The 14,448-nt window shown below is 53.2% G+C and overlaps 6 protein-coding genes and 1 non-coding gene across 7 annotated transcripts; 5 read left to right on the top strand and 2 right to left on the bottom strand.

Annotated features, from left to right (window-relative positions):
- Positions 1–1,108: 1,108 nt before the first annotated feature.
- J4E86_000247 (uncharacterized protein) lies at positions 1,109–2,260 on the top strand (the record flags this gene model as incomplete). The annotated part of the gene is made up of 2 exons (XM_051440822.1): positions 1,109–1,331; positions 1,386–2,260. 2 exons carry the CDS (start codon positions 1,109–1,111, stop codon positions 2,258–2,260), a joined length of 1,098 nt encoding a protein of 365 aa, XP_051306993.1.
- Positions 2,261–2,299: 39 nt separating this feature from the next.
- J4E86_000246 (uncharacterized protein) lies at positions 2,300–4,175 on the top strand (the record flags this gene model as incomplete). Its single annotated transcript, XM_051440821.1, has 3 exons — positions 2,300–3,250; positions 3,299–3,361; positions 3,408–4,175. The coding sequence occupies 3 exons, from the start codon at positions 2,300–2,302 to the stop codon at positions 4,173–4,175; spliced, it is 1,782 nt and encodes a 593-aa protein (XP_051306992.1).
- A 330-nt stretch (positions 4,176–4,505) lies between these two features.
- On the top strand, positions 4,506–5,536 carry J4E86_000245 (uncharacterized protein; the record flags this gene model as incomplete). The annotated part of the gene is made up of 3 exons (XM_051440820.1): positions 4,506–4,826; positions 4,884–5,151; positions 5,217–5,536. The coding sequence occupies 3 exons, from the start codon at positions 4,506–4,508 to the stop codon at positions 5,534–5,536; spliced, it is 909 nt and encodes a 302-aa protein (XP_051306991.1).
- Positions 5,537–6,901: 1,365 nt separating this feature from the next.
- J4E86_000244 (uncharacterized protein) lies at positions 6,902–7,412 on the top strand (the record flags this gene model as incomplete). Its single annotated transcript, XM_051440819.1, has 2 exons — positions 6,902–7,079; positions 7,228–7,412. 2 exons carry the CDS (start codon positions 6,902–6,904, stop codon positions 7,410–7,412), a joined length of 363 nt encoding a protein of 120 aa, XP_051306990.1.
- Positions 7,413–8,234: 822 nt separating this feature from the next.
- Positions 8,235–10,040, top strand: MDM34 (ERMES complex subunit; the record flags this gene model as incomplete). Its single annotated transcript, XM_051440818.1, has 1 exon — positions 8,235–10,040. The coding sequence occupies one exon, from the start codon at positions 8,235–8,237 to the stop codon at positions 10,038–10,040; it is 1,806 nt and encodes a 601-aa protein (XP_051306989.1).
- A 410-nt stretch (positions 10,041–10,450) lies between these two features.
- J4E86_000242 (uncharacterized protein) lies at positions 10,451–10,873 on the bottom strand (the record flags this gene model as incomplete). Its single annotated transcript, XM_051440817.1, has 1 exon — positions 10,451–10,873. The coding sequence occupies one exon, from the start codon at positions 10,871–10,873 to the stop codon at positions 10,451–10,453; it is 423 nt and encodes a 140-aa protein (XP_051306988.1).
- A 1,094-nt stretch (positions 10,874–11,967) lies between these two features.
- J4E86_000241 lies at positions 11,968–12,065 on the bottom strand. Its single transcript has one exon. It is a non-coding gene; the product is annotated as a tRNA-Val (tRNA).
- Between the last annotated feature and the right edge of the window lie 2,383 nt (positions 12,066–14,448).

Raw genomic sequence — 14,448 nt, 5'->3', positions numbered from 1 at the left:
GCGAATAGCGTCCGAGGTGGCCATGCGCATGGCGCCTCTGATTTGCAGAGGCGTGTGATGACTTTGCAGAGTCTCGGCAGTCCGGCCAGGCACCTCTAAGCGCCCAACTACTCCAGAGTCCACATGCCCACCAGCAGACAGCGAGGAAGGTTTCCGGATCTGAAAAATGCCCTCATCCGCGCGACTCGGCCGTGATAGTGTGACCAAGGCGTGATGCAGAATCTTGAAACGCCGCAGCTACACCGCGTAGGCGACGTCTGTGTTCGTGGGAGAAGAATGCTGAAAGACGCAGACAACCGCGCGCACAGTCAGCTAGCCGCCACTGGCCCCCAACGGACGGCGATCAACGCCCTCGCCGCAATATAATCCCCAGCCGTCAACATGCGCATGTTTCTATCCTCATATCGCTGCATGAGGGCTGCAGTGCGACAGCTGGGGAAGGCCGAGTGTCGAGGATGCTGATTGGGAGCTTGTTTCGCCGCCCCTGGTCGCTTGGAAGTGTCCACTGCGCCGGGACGAACGAAGCCTCCATTCGCAATAACCAATTGCTTGAAAAGGCATTCCTTCTGGGCCCGCGTCGTGCCGAGCGCACCAGCACACCATCCGCGCAGTGCCATCTTTCCTGCGGTTCGCTGCTAGTGCCTGTCTATACGGCGCGAGGTACCGCATTCGTACTCCCCTTGCTTGAGTCGAACGAACATCTTTGCGCACTGGGGTTAGCAGTGAACAAGCATCGCTTTAGCCAAGCGCCATGAGATTGTCGATCGTGTTGGACGCAGGGTGCACGGGTTCGTTGATTCTGGCGTCCGGGATAGCGGCTGCGTGAGGTACGACCGCTGTTGATGCTGCCAGGTGTGGTGCCATGAGCGCCTTCCTCGAGCACTGAGAGACCCTGGCCACCTTCCTGCGATGGGGCCTCTTGCCTCGTCACTCAAGTCATGCTTTCCAATATCGCTGGTGTAAACAGTATCCACCTGACAGGTCTTTCTGGCTCTGCTTGTCACCAACCGTCCTGCATCGATATTCTTCGATGACCGCGGCGTTCATCGAACATTATTACTCAGTTCGATTTTAACTTCGATCATCACCCGACACCAGAGCTACTGACATGTTGTCGCTCGTCCCAGCGCGGAAGAGAAAGGAAGCCCATAACGCGATACAACTATCTCGTGATAAAGGCAAGGTTCGCGTCATCGAGCGATCAGCAGAAGGGTACTCCAGCGGCTCCACGAAGAACCTACAGGGGCGCAACAGCACCCCTGCTAGCCGTACCTTTACTACACTTCGTCGTGGAAGCATCAGAATCTTCTCAATCTTCCGCAATGGCAAGAGTTGCTACCCATTTCTGCCTGGTACCTCTTGGCTTCTACTGATAGTACCAACAGGTTCCGCTCCCAGCTCCGGCGAGGCTACCTTTGGTAGCACTGGGTCAACGGTCAACAAACTAGCAGACGTACCACGTGTCGATAACATCAATTCCTACTCCAACTCTCCTCTACAATGCCCTGTCGTTCCCGATGTACCTATGACTCTACCAGCTCTCTCCCTAGATCCGGACTCTTCATCGTTACTCCAACTCACAAACGCTGCCGTCTTCGATGGCGAATCAGAACCTATACCAAGAACCCGCACTCCGCCTCCTACACCCATGACAACAAGCTGGTCGACACCAAGTCTCTCCCAGCAACTCACCGCCAAGATCTCCAACGCCCTAATGAACAACGATACGGTGGTGCGTCGACCCAAGCTGAGCTCTCGGCCAATGGTTCGAACAGACCATTTCAAGCATCCAAGCGATGACCAGCGAACTACCACCTCGCCCAAAAGCGCCATGTCAGAGGTCCCTTCGCTTCCATCAAGTGTCCTGAGCCCCTCCAGCAGCGTCGCACCGCTGAGCCAGTCCACTGCACCGACATCGTTGGTCTCTTCAGGTGCGCCGCTGTCTGCTGAAACCACCTATCGAAGTCAGAACGGTCGTCATGTAACCGACAATCAACCTGCGCTCTATTGTGAGGCGACCCCAGAACGTTTGCCTCCAAGGTTCCTTGTCTTTCCACGTCAAGACGCTCCGCGACTGTGTGAGCCTTCCGTTGCGACCATCGAGAATGCAGCAGCGGCGAAGATCTTCTTCGAGTCACACTTCAATCAGCTTCTCGGTACCAAGGTTACACCACGATCTATGCGTCGCCGCCAAATGGAGCGGAAGGTATTCACCATGGCCATACCGAACGAGCAACGTCACTCCAAAAGGCGAGAATAGTATCTTGCAGAGACACATCATCTGCGTCAAACCCGTGTCATGAAGTCGAATACACTAGCGCGTCAGACGATGAAAGGCGTACACATCTCCAATTACGACATCGTAAGAGTCCTCGGGAAAGGTAGCTTCGGTGTTGTGCGTCTCGTTCGCGAGAAGAGTGACAATTGCGGCAGTCTACGCGGAAGCAGCTGCAGTATGGGATATCTCGACGGCTCATTGACGCCAAAAACTGATAGACCTTCCCCGACCATCCGCAGACAAAAGCAAGTCTTCGCCATGAAGGTCATCAGAAAGTCGGATATGCTTCGCAATAGCCAAGAGGGACATTTGCGAGCAGAGCGAGACTTTCTAGTCGCGTCAGAGAATTCGCGATGGGTAGTTCCCCTAATTTCTGCTTTCCAGGACAACAACAACCTCTATCTCGTCATGGAATACATGATGGGCGGCGACTTTCTGGGCCTCCTTCTTCGTGAAGATATCCTTGATGAGAACGTCGCGAAGTGGTATCTCGCAGAGATGATACTGTGCATCGAGGAGGCACACAAGATGAACTGGATCCATCGCGATGTCAAGCCCGACAACTTCTTGATCACTTCGTCTGGCCATCTCAAGATCTCCGACTTTGGCCTCGCCTTTGATGGACATTGGGCTCACAACCAGACTTACTACAATGAGCAACGATATGGTCTACTCCGCGACTTGGATCTACATGTCAAAGGCGACGCACAAGACGTTGAAGAAGACAAGGATCGATCAGACGCTCACAAGACCATGAATCTCGTCAATGGAAGCGCAGCGGCCCGCGGTCGTTACCATACCAGACAAGCCTCAACGCATGGACCTATCATCGACTGGTTAAATCGAGAGCAGAGGCGTGAATTCGCCAAGAGTGTCGTTGGTACGAGCCAATATATGGCACCAGAGGTCATACGAGGCGAAAGCTACGACGGTCGCTGTGACTGGTGGAGCATTGGTATCATATTATACGAGGTATGTGGGCATGAGATGTTATGCTTGTTTACACTGACGATTTCGTAGTGCCTTTACGGCTGCACGCCCTTCTTCTGCGATAACCGCCAAGCTACGAAGATGCGCATACTCGTAGGTTTAGCTATGATACGCTGCGTTCTAGTGCTAACTCGCGCAGGATCATAGGAGGTGGCTGCGATTCCCATCTGACCAACGTTATGCCCGTCCCAACATCGACCGCGTCCCACTCATGCCAGTTTCACGCAACGCAATCGACCTCATGATGCGACTGCTCGAGGACAGACAAGATCGTCTCTCAGCTAAGCGATACCGTGAGAACGACTGGGTCCTCCGCGACAAAGCTGCTGGTGCGCGCCGCAATCGTAACGTCAACACCACCGGTCATATTGTTTACCCCAACGATGCCGAAGACATTAAGTCCCACCCGTTCTTCCGCAACATTCAGTGGTCACAACTGCATCTGACTCGTCCACCATTCGTACCACGCGCTCACGGCGGTCAGCCGATTACCAAATACTTCGACGACGAGGCCGAGATAATGAGCGCGTCTGATCATCTCGACTCTTCAAGCTACGAAGCTCTCGGAGGGCTGGCAGACCCTGCGGTAGAATTTCAAGATGGTGAGGATGATGCTACGTCCCCGGCCCAGCCGGCTGCCCAGCATGATGGTGCAGCTACGCCCGCTCAAGAAGGGTTCGCTAAGTCATTGCGGGACATGAAGAGACGCAAACGGGAAAAGAAACGACCCCGTGACAAGCTTCTTCGGGATCCAGATGTCAGCCAAACTGTTCTGGAGATCAGGAAGAAAGGTGCCTTCGTGGGCTACACTTATCGCAGGCCTCGGTTCTCGTTGCTAGACTTGGAGGACAAGATCGCTGCAAGACCTCACATCACACGCGGTGGGATAGTTGCTGCGAGTGCTTAGTGCTGTAGGTTCTTTGTGCTCTCTGCGGGAGTGTAGGGTTTCTTCGAAATGGATTGTTACGTTCTTGAGCCCATCGGGATGCGCATGGTCCTGTAATTGCTGTTCGATTATCACTAGAAGATGTAATCTCTCTCACCTCGACCGCCATCTCAGTCTCACACCTCAGCGGTCAGCATCGCATTGCAGATACCACTAGCGCCGTCTTGAGCACAGGTGAGATCTATATCATGCCCGTCTTTCTCAGTAACAAACCTTCCTACACCACACTTTCCGTCTCGACCTCATCACATAAGGCTTACAATCAAGCAAAAAACGATCCATCTGCTCAATATGATGGTCCCCAGAGCCATCTTTCTATGCCTTGCCGCACTCACCAGCGTCGCTGTCGGTACAGCCCCCGCAAGAGACCCCAACGACCCGATGCCAGTCTTTCTCAGCCACAAAGACAAGCCCATACCCGTCGACAAGCCCACTCTCAACCCTCCAGTTTTGGACATAAGCGAGTACCTGGTCAAACAGCTCAAGCACCAGACAGTAAACGTGGTCACAATGTGGAACGACAGCAAGATCAACTACGCGTGCAAGAAGATCTTCACTAAAGAAGGCTACAAAGTCGAAGACATTGAGATGTTCGAGGTTGAGTACGAAGATGTGAGTCTGAACTGATGTCTACTGTGGTTAAATGACGGTGTACTAATGAGTCGGTAGTGCTATGAGAAACCATGGGTCATGTGCCGCCACAAGGACGCTTGGTACCAACCCGACCTCATGAACTTCTACATCGGCCTGATTCCCGTCAATTTGCGACGCTTCAACCGCCACTTCATCGCGCTGCCAGCCGACGACAAGGGCGGCCGAGATATTTACAACGACTACGACACCATTGTCTGGAAAGGGCAAGCCAGCCTACACAATATCATCGCCGAGTCCGCAAGGTCAATGGGCCAGTACGTAGGCGGAGGTTTTGGAATTTGGAGTAAGTATCTCGCTCTTTATTGTAGCTTTTTCTTATCGCTGCTAACCACGTCCCACTCCACATAGGTTCCGGTACTCTCATGTGGTCCGATCAGACGTGGTCTGACCTCGTCGAAAACAACGCGACCGCGGTGATGAACCCTACGTCTCAGATTTCTCTTGAAGAGGCATTTGCTCAGACTATGGTGCTTGCCCTCGCGGAGTTTTCGGGCATACCTTTGGGTTCTTTCATCCCCGAGTACGAGAAGATTTCGAAGGTGGTCTTCACTTTGTGGGAGAGCTTCATGTGGGTCTTGACTGCCAATGACCAGGTATTTTGTCAGGAGAGGATTTTGGAGGATAGTCCGGCGGGTTTGCCGGGGCAGCTACCGGATATTGAGGTCTAGAGTGGGCGCGCTCGATGGATCAGGTGGTAGCTAGGGAATGATTGAGTCGGCTTCACAAATGGGTCAAGTCAAGGCTGAGCTTGGAAGGAAATCGAGTTCTTCATGTCTTTGGTGGAGGTATGAACACCTATCCAAATACACCCAATCAAAATCAAAAACTATCCCGTCTCCCTCTCTTCCACCACCTCCTCCCATCCGTCCCCCCGATACCACGTCCAGTGTTCCTCCACATATCTCTCAGCTGCCGGCCGTATATCGCATACAACACACTGGCTATTACACAAATCGCAATAACGCCCGTAGAAACACCCAGACCGATTGATGCTGGCACACTAAGACCGCGGTCAGGCTCCGATGTAATTGAGGGTAGTGCGGTGGATGAAGAGAGAGTTGCATCAGACGAAGATGAGAAGAGAGTTGTTTGTAGACTGGACGATGGGTCTAGAGGGGGCGTTGTAACAGTAGATGTAGTGGGCATCACAGAAGTTGACATGTCATCTCTAGTCTTAGTAGTCGATGTTGTCGTTCCCGCGTGAATCGATGAGGGTACTATAGTGACAGGATCCGGTCTCGTGACTATGGGGAAAGTCTCCAAATCAGTTGGGGTAGTGGGTGTTGCGTTTATGGTAGTCACGATAGTAGTTGCGGGACCCATCGATATGATTATCGGAGGGTCGCCACCGGTCTTGGTGGATGCCGACATTGTCGCCGAGATGGCTTGTCGGTATTGTGATGGGCCTAGATAGTCGAGGGGCTATGTGAGGGGGTATGATGGGGGTGAAGTGCGGTGGCATGGTGGAGGATTGCGGGAGAGTAGGAGTGACAGAGTACCTAGGTTGTTAGATGCTTGCTTGGGAAACGGGATGCGACATATCGTTTGCTTGGTAGTGTGACGGATGAGTGTGCTGGCGTGAAGTTGTTGGGGTCGCGTGGTGGTGGGTTGTTTGCTTGGTCGATATAGGACTGGAATTCTTCTATGGATCAAAGAACGAGACAGATTCCTGGAGTTCATGAAGCATCATAGGTATGTATATCTTGATGGGAGCTGAATGTATCGCGAAGTTTACCTAGATAAGAGCCATGGACACATAGGTGGCAGCTGATATGTGTAATTACCCCCTTGTGCATTTGTAAAATCTAAAATCTCACATCCTTCACAACCCGCACATCAGCTAATTGGTCGTAGTAGTTCTTCTGCTTGCATCGGCATGTTGTTGCGCAGGCAGTGTAGCGAGCTCGGTGCTGAAGTTCCGACGAACACCGAATTCGGACGTCACCCTACAATACCCGGACTCATTCAACGACCGTTTGTTTCAAGACTTTCCTTTTGCATATACCCCACAGCTGCAATAACAGAACTACATCATGTCAGCCTCGGACGACCTCACCAGTCTTGCGACCCCGCCAGCGTGCATTGCAGACTTTTGTCTGATCCCCCTGGGCACCCCCACAGCATCGGTATCCAAGGAAGTCGCGGAAGTGCAGCGGCTCCTCAAGAAAAGCGGCTTGGATTATTCGATGCATTCCGCGGGGACAACAGTTGGTATGTGCCTGCACACACCCCACCTTCTGAATTCTGTACGCTCTCGCGTGCGAGCCAACCCTCTTCTCGGCCGGTATGCGGGCCTGGTGGCTTGGAAGGTGGAGGGGTATATGGAACATTCTTGAATGTGCATGCTAATTATGGTTAGAGGGCTCGTGGGACGACGTTATGCGGGTCATAGGGCAATGCCATGCGATGCTGCATCAGAATGGGATTGTGAGGATTCAGAGCGATATTCGTGTGGGGAGCAGGACCGACAAGAAGCAAGGATTCAAGGACAAGGTGGACGCTGTGGAGAAGCTGCTCAAGGAGGATCAAGGCGCAGCGTTGTAATGGGCCGAGTATCAGGATGCGCGTGACTGAAGAAATGTGTGTGTTGTCTCAGTTCCAAGGTCGCCAGGTCATCCACGTGTACCAACCACCTGCGATAACGACGGATGCATGAAAACAAATTTCACGACTACAGATGATGTACCCGCGCACGGCAGATCTGCCTGCCAAAGCTCGGATGGTGATTCAGACAATCGGCCGCTGCTATTATTGGGCAATTTCCTACTCGACGGCGTGGAGCTGCTGGGGTAGCTGGGCTATAGCGAAGATGGGGAAATTAGTACCTGACAAGCCAAACGGCAGCGATGGAAGCATATTGTGTTGACATGTGGCTAGACGTAGGGCTTTTTGAAACTTGTCGATCAAGGTGGCAGTGGTGGCAGCGAATCACTCGCAGCGGGATGCTAGTCTGTAACGTAGACGTGCATACAACGGCTCCAGGCTCTTCACCGCCAGTCGCGATGTTCAGGTAGACTAAACCGGATGCGAGGAGCGGGTGCTTGTCTGCGCACGGCCGACGAGCGGTTGTGTAAAAAGTTGGCGGCATCATCCTTGACGTCGGTACCTTTCACCCGGAAAATCCCCTCGAGTGCCGCATGTGCTCCCACGGTCTCTCCACCACGACACGCCCATCTATACCTGCCCACACCGCCCGCAATATTCACTGCCCGCCCGTCACCCCGCCCGTCCCGTCCGAAATACGCCCACCCCCCAGAATTGGCCTCGTGTGATCGCATGGCGAATGCACGCGACAGCAGCATCATCTGCCAATCCCCAACACCCGCGCGGTAACCACGTCGACGCTCCACGCATCAACCACCCACCATGGCCTTCAACTTCAACTGGTCGCCGCTGATAGCCGACACGTCGAGGGCGCGCGACATGCTGACGACGGCTCTCAACAAGTCGCCCAAGCCGCCGATTATCGTCGACGACATCATCGTCACCGAGCTCAATCTCGGCACCACCCCGCCCGAGCTCGAAATACTGGAGATTGGAGACCTGGCTGAGGACCGGTTCAGGGGCATCTTCAAGATGTCGTATGCGGGCGACGCGTTTCTGACGCTCAAAACAAAGGTCCAGGCAAATCCGCTCAAGACGTATCTGTCCAACAAGCCAGACTTTGCGTCACCGCAGCCGCTGGCAGCGTCATCGGGCTTGACTATACCGTTGCAAATCACACTGTCTAATATCCGACTGTCCGGTTTCGTTATCTTGGTCTTCTCCAAACAAAAGGGCTTGACGCTGGTCTTCAGGAACGACCCTCTGGATTCGCTCAAGGTCTCGTCGACGTTTGACTCAATCCCCTTTGTGCGCGACTACCTGCAAAAGGAGATTGAGGGCCAATTGCGTGTCTTGTTCATGGAAGATTTGCCAGCTATCATTCACAGGTTGTCACTACGCATGCTGTCGCCCGAGTACCAGGAAATCGAAACAGAAGAGCGACTAGAGAGCGCCAACGATACCACCGCAGCCATCGATCCCCTCGCATCGCCGCCACAAGACGCTGTCGATGCGTTCGGCAATCCATTAGACGAAGCCCAAATCTCGGCCTTGTCGCTCGACTCTGGCGAGATCCACGCCTCCTTCTCCCAGAAGAACATCCTTCGCCTAGCCGCCCTCTCCGAATCGCAACGAACCCTTTCCCTCTTCACACCTGGCATTCGCGATGCCGTCTTTCGAGCGTGGGCAGGTCACCCAGATAGGCCCGAGTCTGGTGCTGCGACACCGGCACTCACACAAGGCAGTTTGTCAAGGATACAGTCGACGTTTGGCAGTCTCAAGTCTGGCGCTTCGTCAGTCGCGTCTGGCAGCACAGGCAACGAGACGCTGAGCTCGCGACCCACCATGGCATCGGCGTACTCGACATCGGCGGGGCTCAGTCTTGGCTCAAGTCGCTCTCGCACTGGCGGCATGCGGAAACGGAAGAAGCGTGTTGTTGATCTACGTAAAAAGGACGGCGTCGACTCGGGCGTCTCTACAGGCGCCAACACCCCTTTGCCCAGCGCATACGCCTCCGAGACATCGAGCGTCATACCAGAGGAAAGAGAGGCAGAGGAGGAACTCGCTACCCCACCAACGAGCCCCGCACAACCTGGCATGCGCTTTGAGAGTAGACGTGGCAGTCTGGACATCGGTACGCCAAAACGGATACCCGAAGAACCTCCTGCTTTTGGCCCTCTTCTCGCCCCTGCGCCAGTCCTCTCAGAGTCATCGAAGCCTGGCAAATCGAAGCAAAAGACCCCACCAGCCGCTCACCTCGAAGACCCATTCATATCCCACACCTCTTCCAGACGTCCGCCGCTGTCGCGCAACAAGCTACGCCAAGCACAGCAATCCACCTCGCCGCTCCTCCGCTCCCTGTCTTTTGACAAAGTCTCATCGCTCTCAGCCCTGTGCTCGCCGCCGCGTACTTCTTCCCCACCGAACGCTGACGTCATGGCCAGCTCCGGCGGCATCCTCGAACAAGCATGGATGACGAAGATGGCGCAGGAGATTGCTCGCAAGGTCCAAGAAGAAAAGGACCGATCGTCTCGGCGACCATCACACACACGGACGAAGACAGCACCCACAGGAGGCTTTTGGCAGAGCGACGATGAGATCGAAGCACCGCCCGCTTACGTTGCGTAAGCAATGATGAAGTTATGAGCCATGAAGATTTTCACGACGTACCGTCTTCGTACATATTAGTTCTTGCATGTTATTTTTGTCCATCACTTGTTGTTTCTTTTGTTTATCAAACTGCTTGTTAGCATTGGCGTATCAGGATTGGGAAAAGCTCGTTATCGTTGGATCAACTTGAGTATATAACTTAGGGGGTTAGTGGGGCTCTAAACATAATGAGCGGTGCATAGAAGAGCGTGGAGAGGAAGAGGGCAAGCGCGATGTAGTATCGTCGCTTTTACATATCAGACTACTAATCTCATTACCGAAGGCGACGTATGCGTCGCTACGAAGAGTACATATCAAATCACTCTCATCTTCACAACAGCATATTCGGTGTACCTGACATCTTTTCTCATTACTCTGTTTCACAACCATCAAGGTCCTGGCACAGGAATAGCACCAATCTGCACCATTAGCCCAAAAATATCAGGCTGTCCCAACTCCTCCACAATCTGGCCATTCTCAAACCGGTAAATGTTGAGCGCTGTCATGCAAATGCTCTTTCCGGTAGGAGCAACGCCCATAAAGGGTCCATTGTGTGTACCGCGTGTTTCGAAGCGACATACGATTTTGTCGCCCTCGGCAATGGTTTCTTTGATCGTCCATTGGATGTCGGGGAAGGCGCTGCGCATCATGCCCAGGATTTGGAGGTAGCCGTCAAGACCTTGGAGAGGAGGGCCGCCGAAGGGGACGTGGAAGGTTGCGTTAGGTGAGATGACTTCTTTTCCGATGGCGACGTCGCCGCTGTTTATGAACTCCGTAAAGCGGGTCAGGTGGGGGAGGAGGGCGGAGGACATTGTCCGTAGGGTGAATTGTTAGGCGTGGTGGTTTTGAAGAGAGAGTCAGGGAGTTGTTACGTTGGTGTGGGATGGTTGGACGGTGTGTCGAAGTAGATGTGCTTTTTAAGTGATGATGAAAAAGGAAATCGAGACGACGACTCCAGTATAGAAGTGACAGCTTAAAGATTGTTGTTGTTGTGGTGATGAGATACGAGCAGCAACCTCCCTCTTTATATCACAACTGTTCTACTGTAGTAGCCATCCGACAGAAAGCTGAATAATCGCCACTAGATTGCCTTACCAAATCTTACGTCCGTATCGCCTATTAGCTATCCAGCTAGTTACCGTCGGTTACTACCGGTTGATTTCGAAAGCTATGGGTCCCAATCGTGGAAGGTTCCAACATTTATCCTTAGAGCGTCATCTACGCCGCTATAGGGCCGACGACGGTCTAGCGTGGTAAAGATCGAGAAAAGAATTGCATGTACTGATACGTGTCTTTGTGAGAGATGACAAGGGCTGAGTCGTGTTGTTGCAGTAGAAGGTTGCTGTGGCGTTTGATATGGCACGAGGACCTATAGGTAGACGCGGCAGCGACCGTTGTTGGATGATAGACCACAACGTACGCGCATGTGAAAATGCGATAACCAGAACAGTAGCGGCTATATAACTGGAGCTTGCCAATCTGACCTAGGTCGGTGCCTTGCATGCGGCCTTCCGATGTTGTGCCTTTCGGATGATGTGTCTTCGGATGGTGTACCACCGGATGTTGTACGAAATGAAGAGGAGAGAACGCTGATCTACGAAACGAAAATAAGGGAACGCCAACCTACCTGAAACTCAGACGTCAGATTCACTGCGAAAGTGTAACTGTTCTTTCACGTATGGCAAGTCTCCAACGTCCGCAAATAATAGTGCAAAAAAAGAGAACACAGGACATAGTTCTAGGCAGTATCAACTTGTATCCTGCAGTATACTCTGGATAACGATGATCCTGCTATCAGTCAAAGATGGGCAAAGAATCTGCTGATTCGCCAACTGCAGAAGCTTAGACTGGCAAAAAGAATAGCCCTGCGCTAACGCAGAACTAATACACTGAAACCCTTGGGCTTTGACTCATCGGAGGTTTGAACTCCGGACCTTCAGTGTACTAACGGGCTTTTGAGGGCCTTTGTTAGACTGACGTGATAACCAACTACACCAACGAGCCTTGCTTGATGAACTTTGGCCAAAAAGACCAAATAATGTACCAAGTCGAACAATGTACTTTTGCGTGGTACGATTTTTACAAGACGCGCCAACGACGATGAAGAAGTGGATTTCGATATTTGGGCCGAAAAGCTAAGCGTTCTACGGTCAAAGTGGGGAAATACATGTCACTGAGCAGACGTGGTTGGGTCAGGGGCCGGCGGTGCGCGATCACGAACCTACCTTTACCCGGGCGGACAAGAACACCAAACGCCATCATTACCATGATAGTCACTACGTTTCCAGTGCAGCTGGATCTTGAAGATCAGCAAACCATATCCAACCCTTGCCACGATCCGCAAACCATGGGATGACCTTGAGAACTGAAAAGCCCATGTCCGCTCACGACTTCGGCCCGATACCAGCAATAACCGATGCCAACGTTGCCGTCCCCGCGTTTTGTTAAGGTGCCCACAATTCCCGACAGCTTCAAACACCGACACGACGCATTGCTTCGAGATGAGGCATGGAAGCAAATGCCCCACAACAGCCTGCTGGCGCGCAGGCGGCCACCAACCCGGATGAGGATGAAGCTTCGAAGATCAAGAGGACGCAGATTGCGTGTCTGAACTGCAGGAAGAGGAAGAGTCGGTGTTTGCTGTAAGTGGCTGAGGTTTCTTGTTTGTTTGCGCGTCGGCGATTTGAAGCTTGCTTGGATTGAAGTTTGCGCGTGGACAGCTTGTGTCGCGACGCGAAATGCGCTTGCATATCGTATGTAGTTCTAACGTGGCGTTGCAGCGACTCCGACAACTCGATACCATGCCTAAGGTGCAAGCGCGACAACCTCGAATGCGTACTAGGTGGCAGCAACCGCGGCGGAAGACGCGAGCGCAAGAAGAAACGCGTCGATGAATCGCAGTCGCAATCTGAATCGCTACCACAACAGCCGCTCCCATCGCTGGCGAATACCGCACCCGAAGGAAGCTTTCACACGCTGGGCAATCTCGGAACAACATGGTCGCAAGACCCAGGCGTACAGCCTTTCGGCGAAGAGCTCCAAGCATCGCGCTCTGGCTCCTCGAATACCGATGAACTACCCTTTTCAAATCTGCAGAATCCGTCGGATGCGCTGGGCATACTCGCGAGGGTTGCTGGGGAGTCGAGCTCGAATGACGAGATCAACGGGACGGGTAGGAACAACAGCATAGGACATGCGCGAGGGTCATCTCTCAGCATGCCTGCGCCGCTGTCCTTCTCATACCCGTTGTTAGACCGCGGAATACTTACCGTGCATTCTCTATGCCAGCTACTTGTGCGCTTCCAACAGCAGTACCATCCATACTACCCACTCGCGCCAGCGCACGCCTTCGAAACATCGCGTCTATCAGACATGGTGAACAACGAGAAACACCTCCTCACAGCCATCCTCCTCATCGCTTCCAAAGACCTCGTCGACGAACCGCACATCTACGAAGCCTGTTCCGAGCACATGAAGAGCCTTGTCTCGACGTTGGCAGCGGGAGGCGATGCTGGTATCGAAGCAGTAGAAGCTCTACTCCTGCTCGCTGAGTGGGCGCCGTATACACAGCGTGGTTCTGGCAAGGTTGGAAAGGGCGAGGAAGACAAGGAGAGCTGGATGCATGTTGGTCTTGCTCTGAGGATCGCGTACTTCCTTGCTCTCGATCGGTACTCGTTCCGCTTCGTGGATCAGGGCAAGGATCCGGACCATCATCGCAAGCGCCTCATCTGGACGGCGGCATATGTGTCTGACCGTCATATTAGCATCAGAATCGGGAAGGCGTTCTGGTCGCGTGGACCGGGGCCTTTGACAACGCTGCGAAGAGAGGATTACCCATCGTTGATCCCCAAGAGCCCGAACGAAGAGGACCATGCTTCCATCTTCCAAGCGAATCTTGAACTCACGCAACTCTTCAGCAATGTCCACGATACTTTGTATTCGAACCCGAGCTCAAGCTTTCGATCGCAGATGAGCGGCAGCTACATCAAATTCATCGACGATTTCCGGTCAGCGATCTACGGGTGGAAGAGCGTATGGGGCACATTGACATGCTCTCCACCGCTCAAAGCATGTCTACTCATGTCATACGACTACCTCCGTCTCTACACCAACGCATTCGCCTTCCAAGCCACTGTCCTGCGCGCACTACCCTCCTCATCTACATCCACCGACCCCGTAGTCGGCACACCAGCCACCATGGCAAACGGCCGCATGCAAGTCCCCCAGCGCGTCTTCGTAAATAACGTCGGCGCAGTAGGCGACGCGCGCTTCATCTATGAGGGTCTCGACGCCGCAAAAGCGATTCTCACAACCGTGAACAACTTTGTCGATCCAGAGCGCTCCCTTCGTTTCATGCCATTGAGATACTACCTCTACCTCGTCTACG

This window comes from Alternaria arbusti, assembly GCF_024043155.1.
Source record: "Alternaria arbusti strain BMP 1465 chromosome Unknown scaffold_1, whole genome shotgun sequence".
Classification (NCBI taxonomy): Eukaryota; Fungi; Ascomycota; class Dothideomycetes; order Pleosporales; family Pleosporaceae; genus Alternaria; species Alternaria arbusti.
Note: the sequence above shows the minus strand (reverse complement) of the source record. Positions and strands in the feature narration are given on the sequence as shown.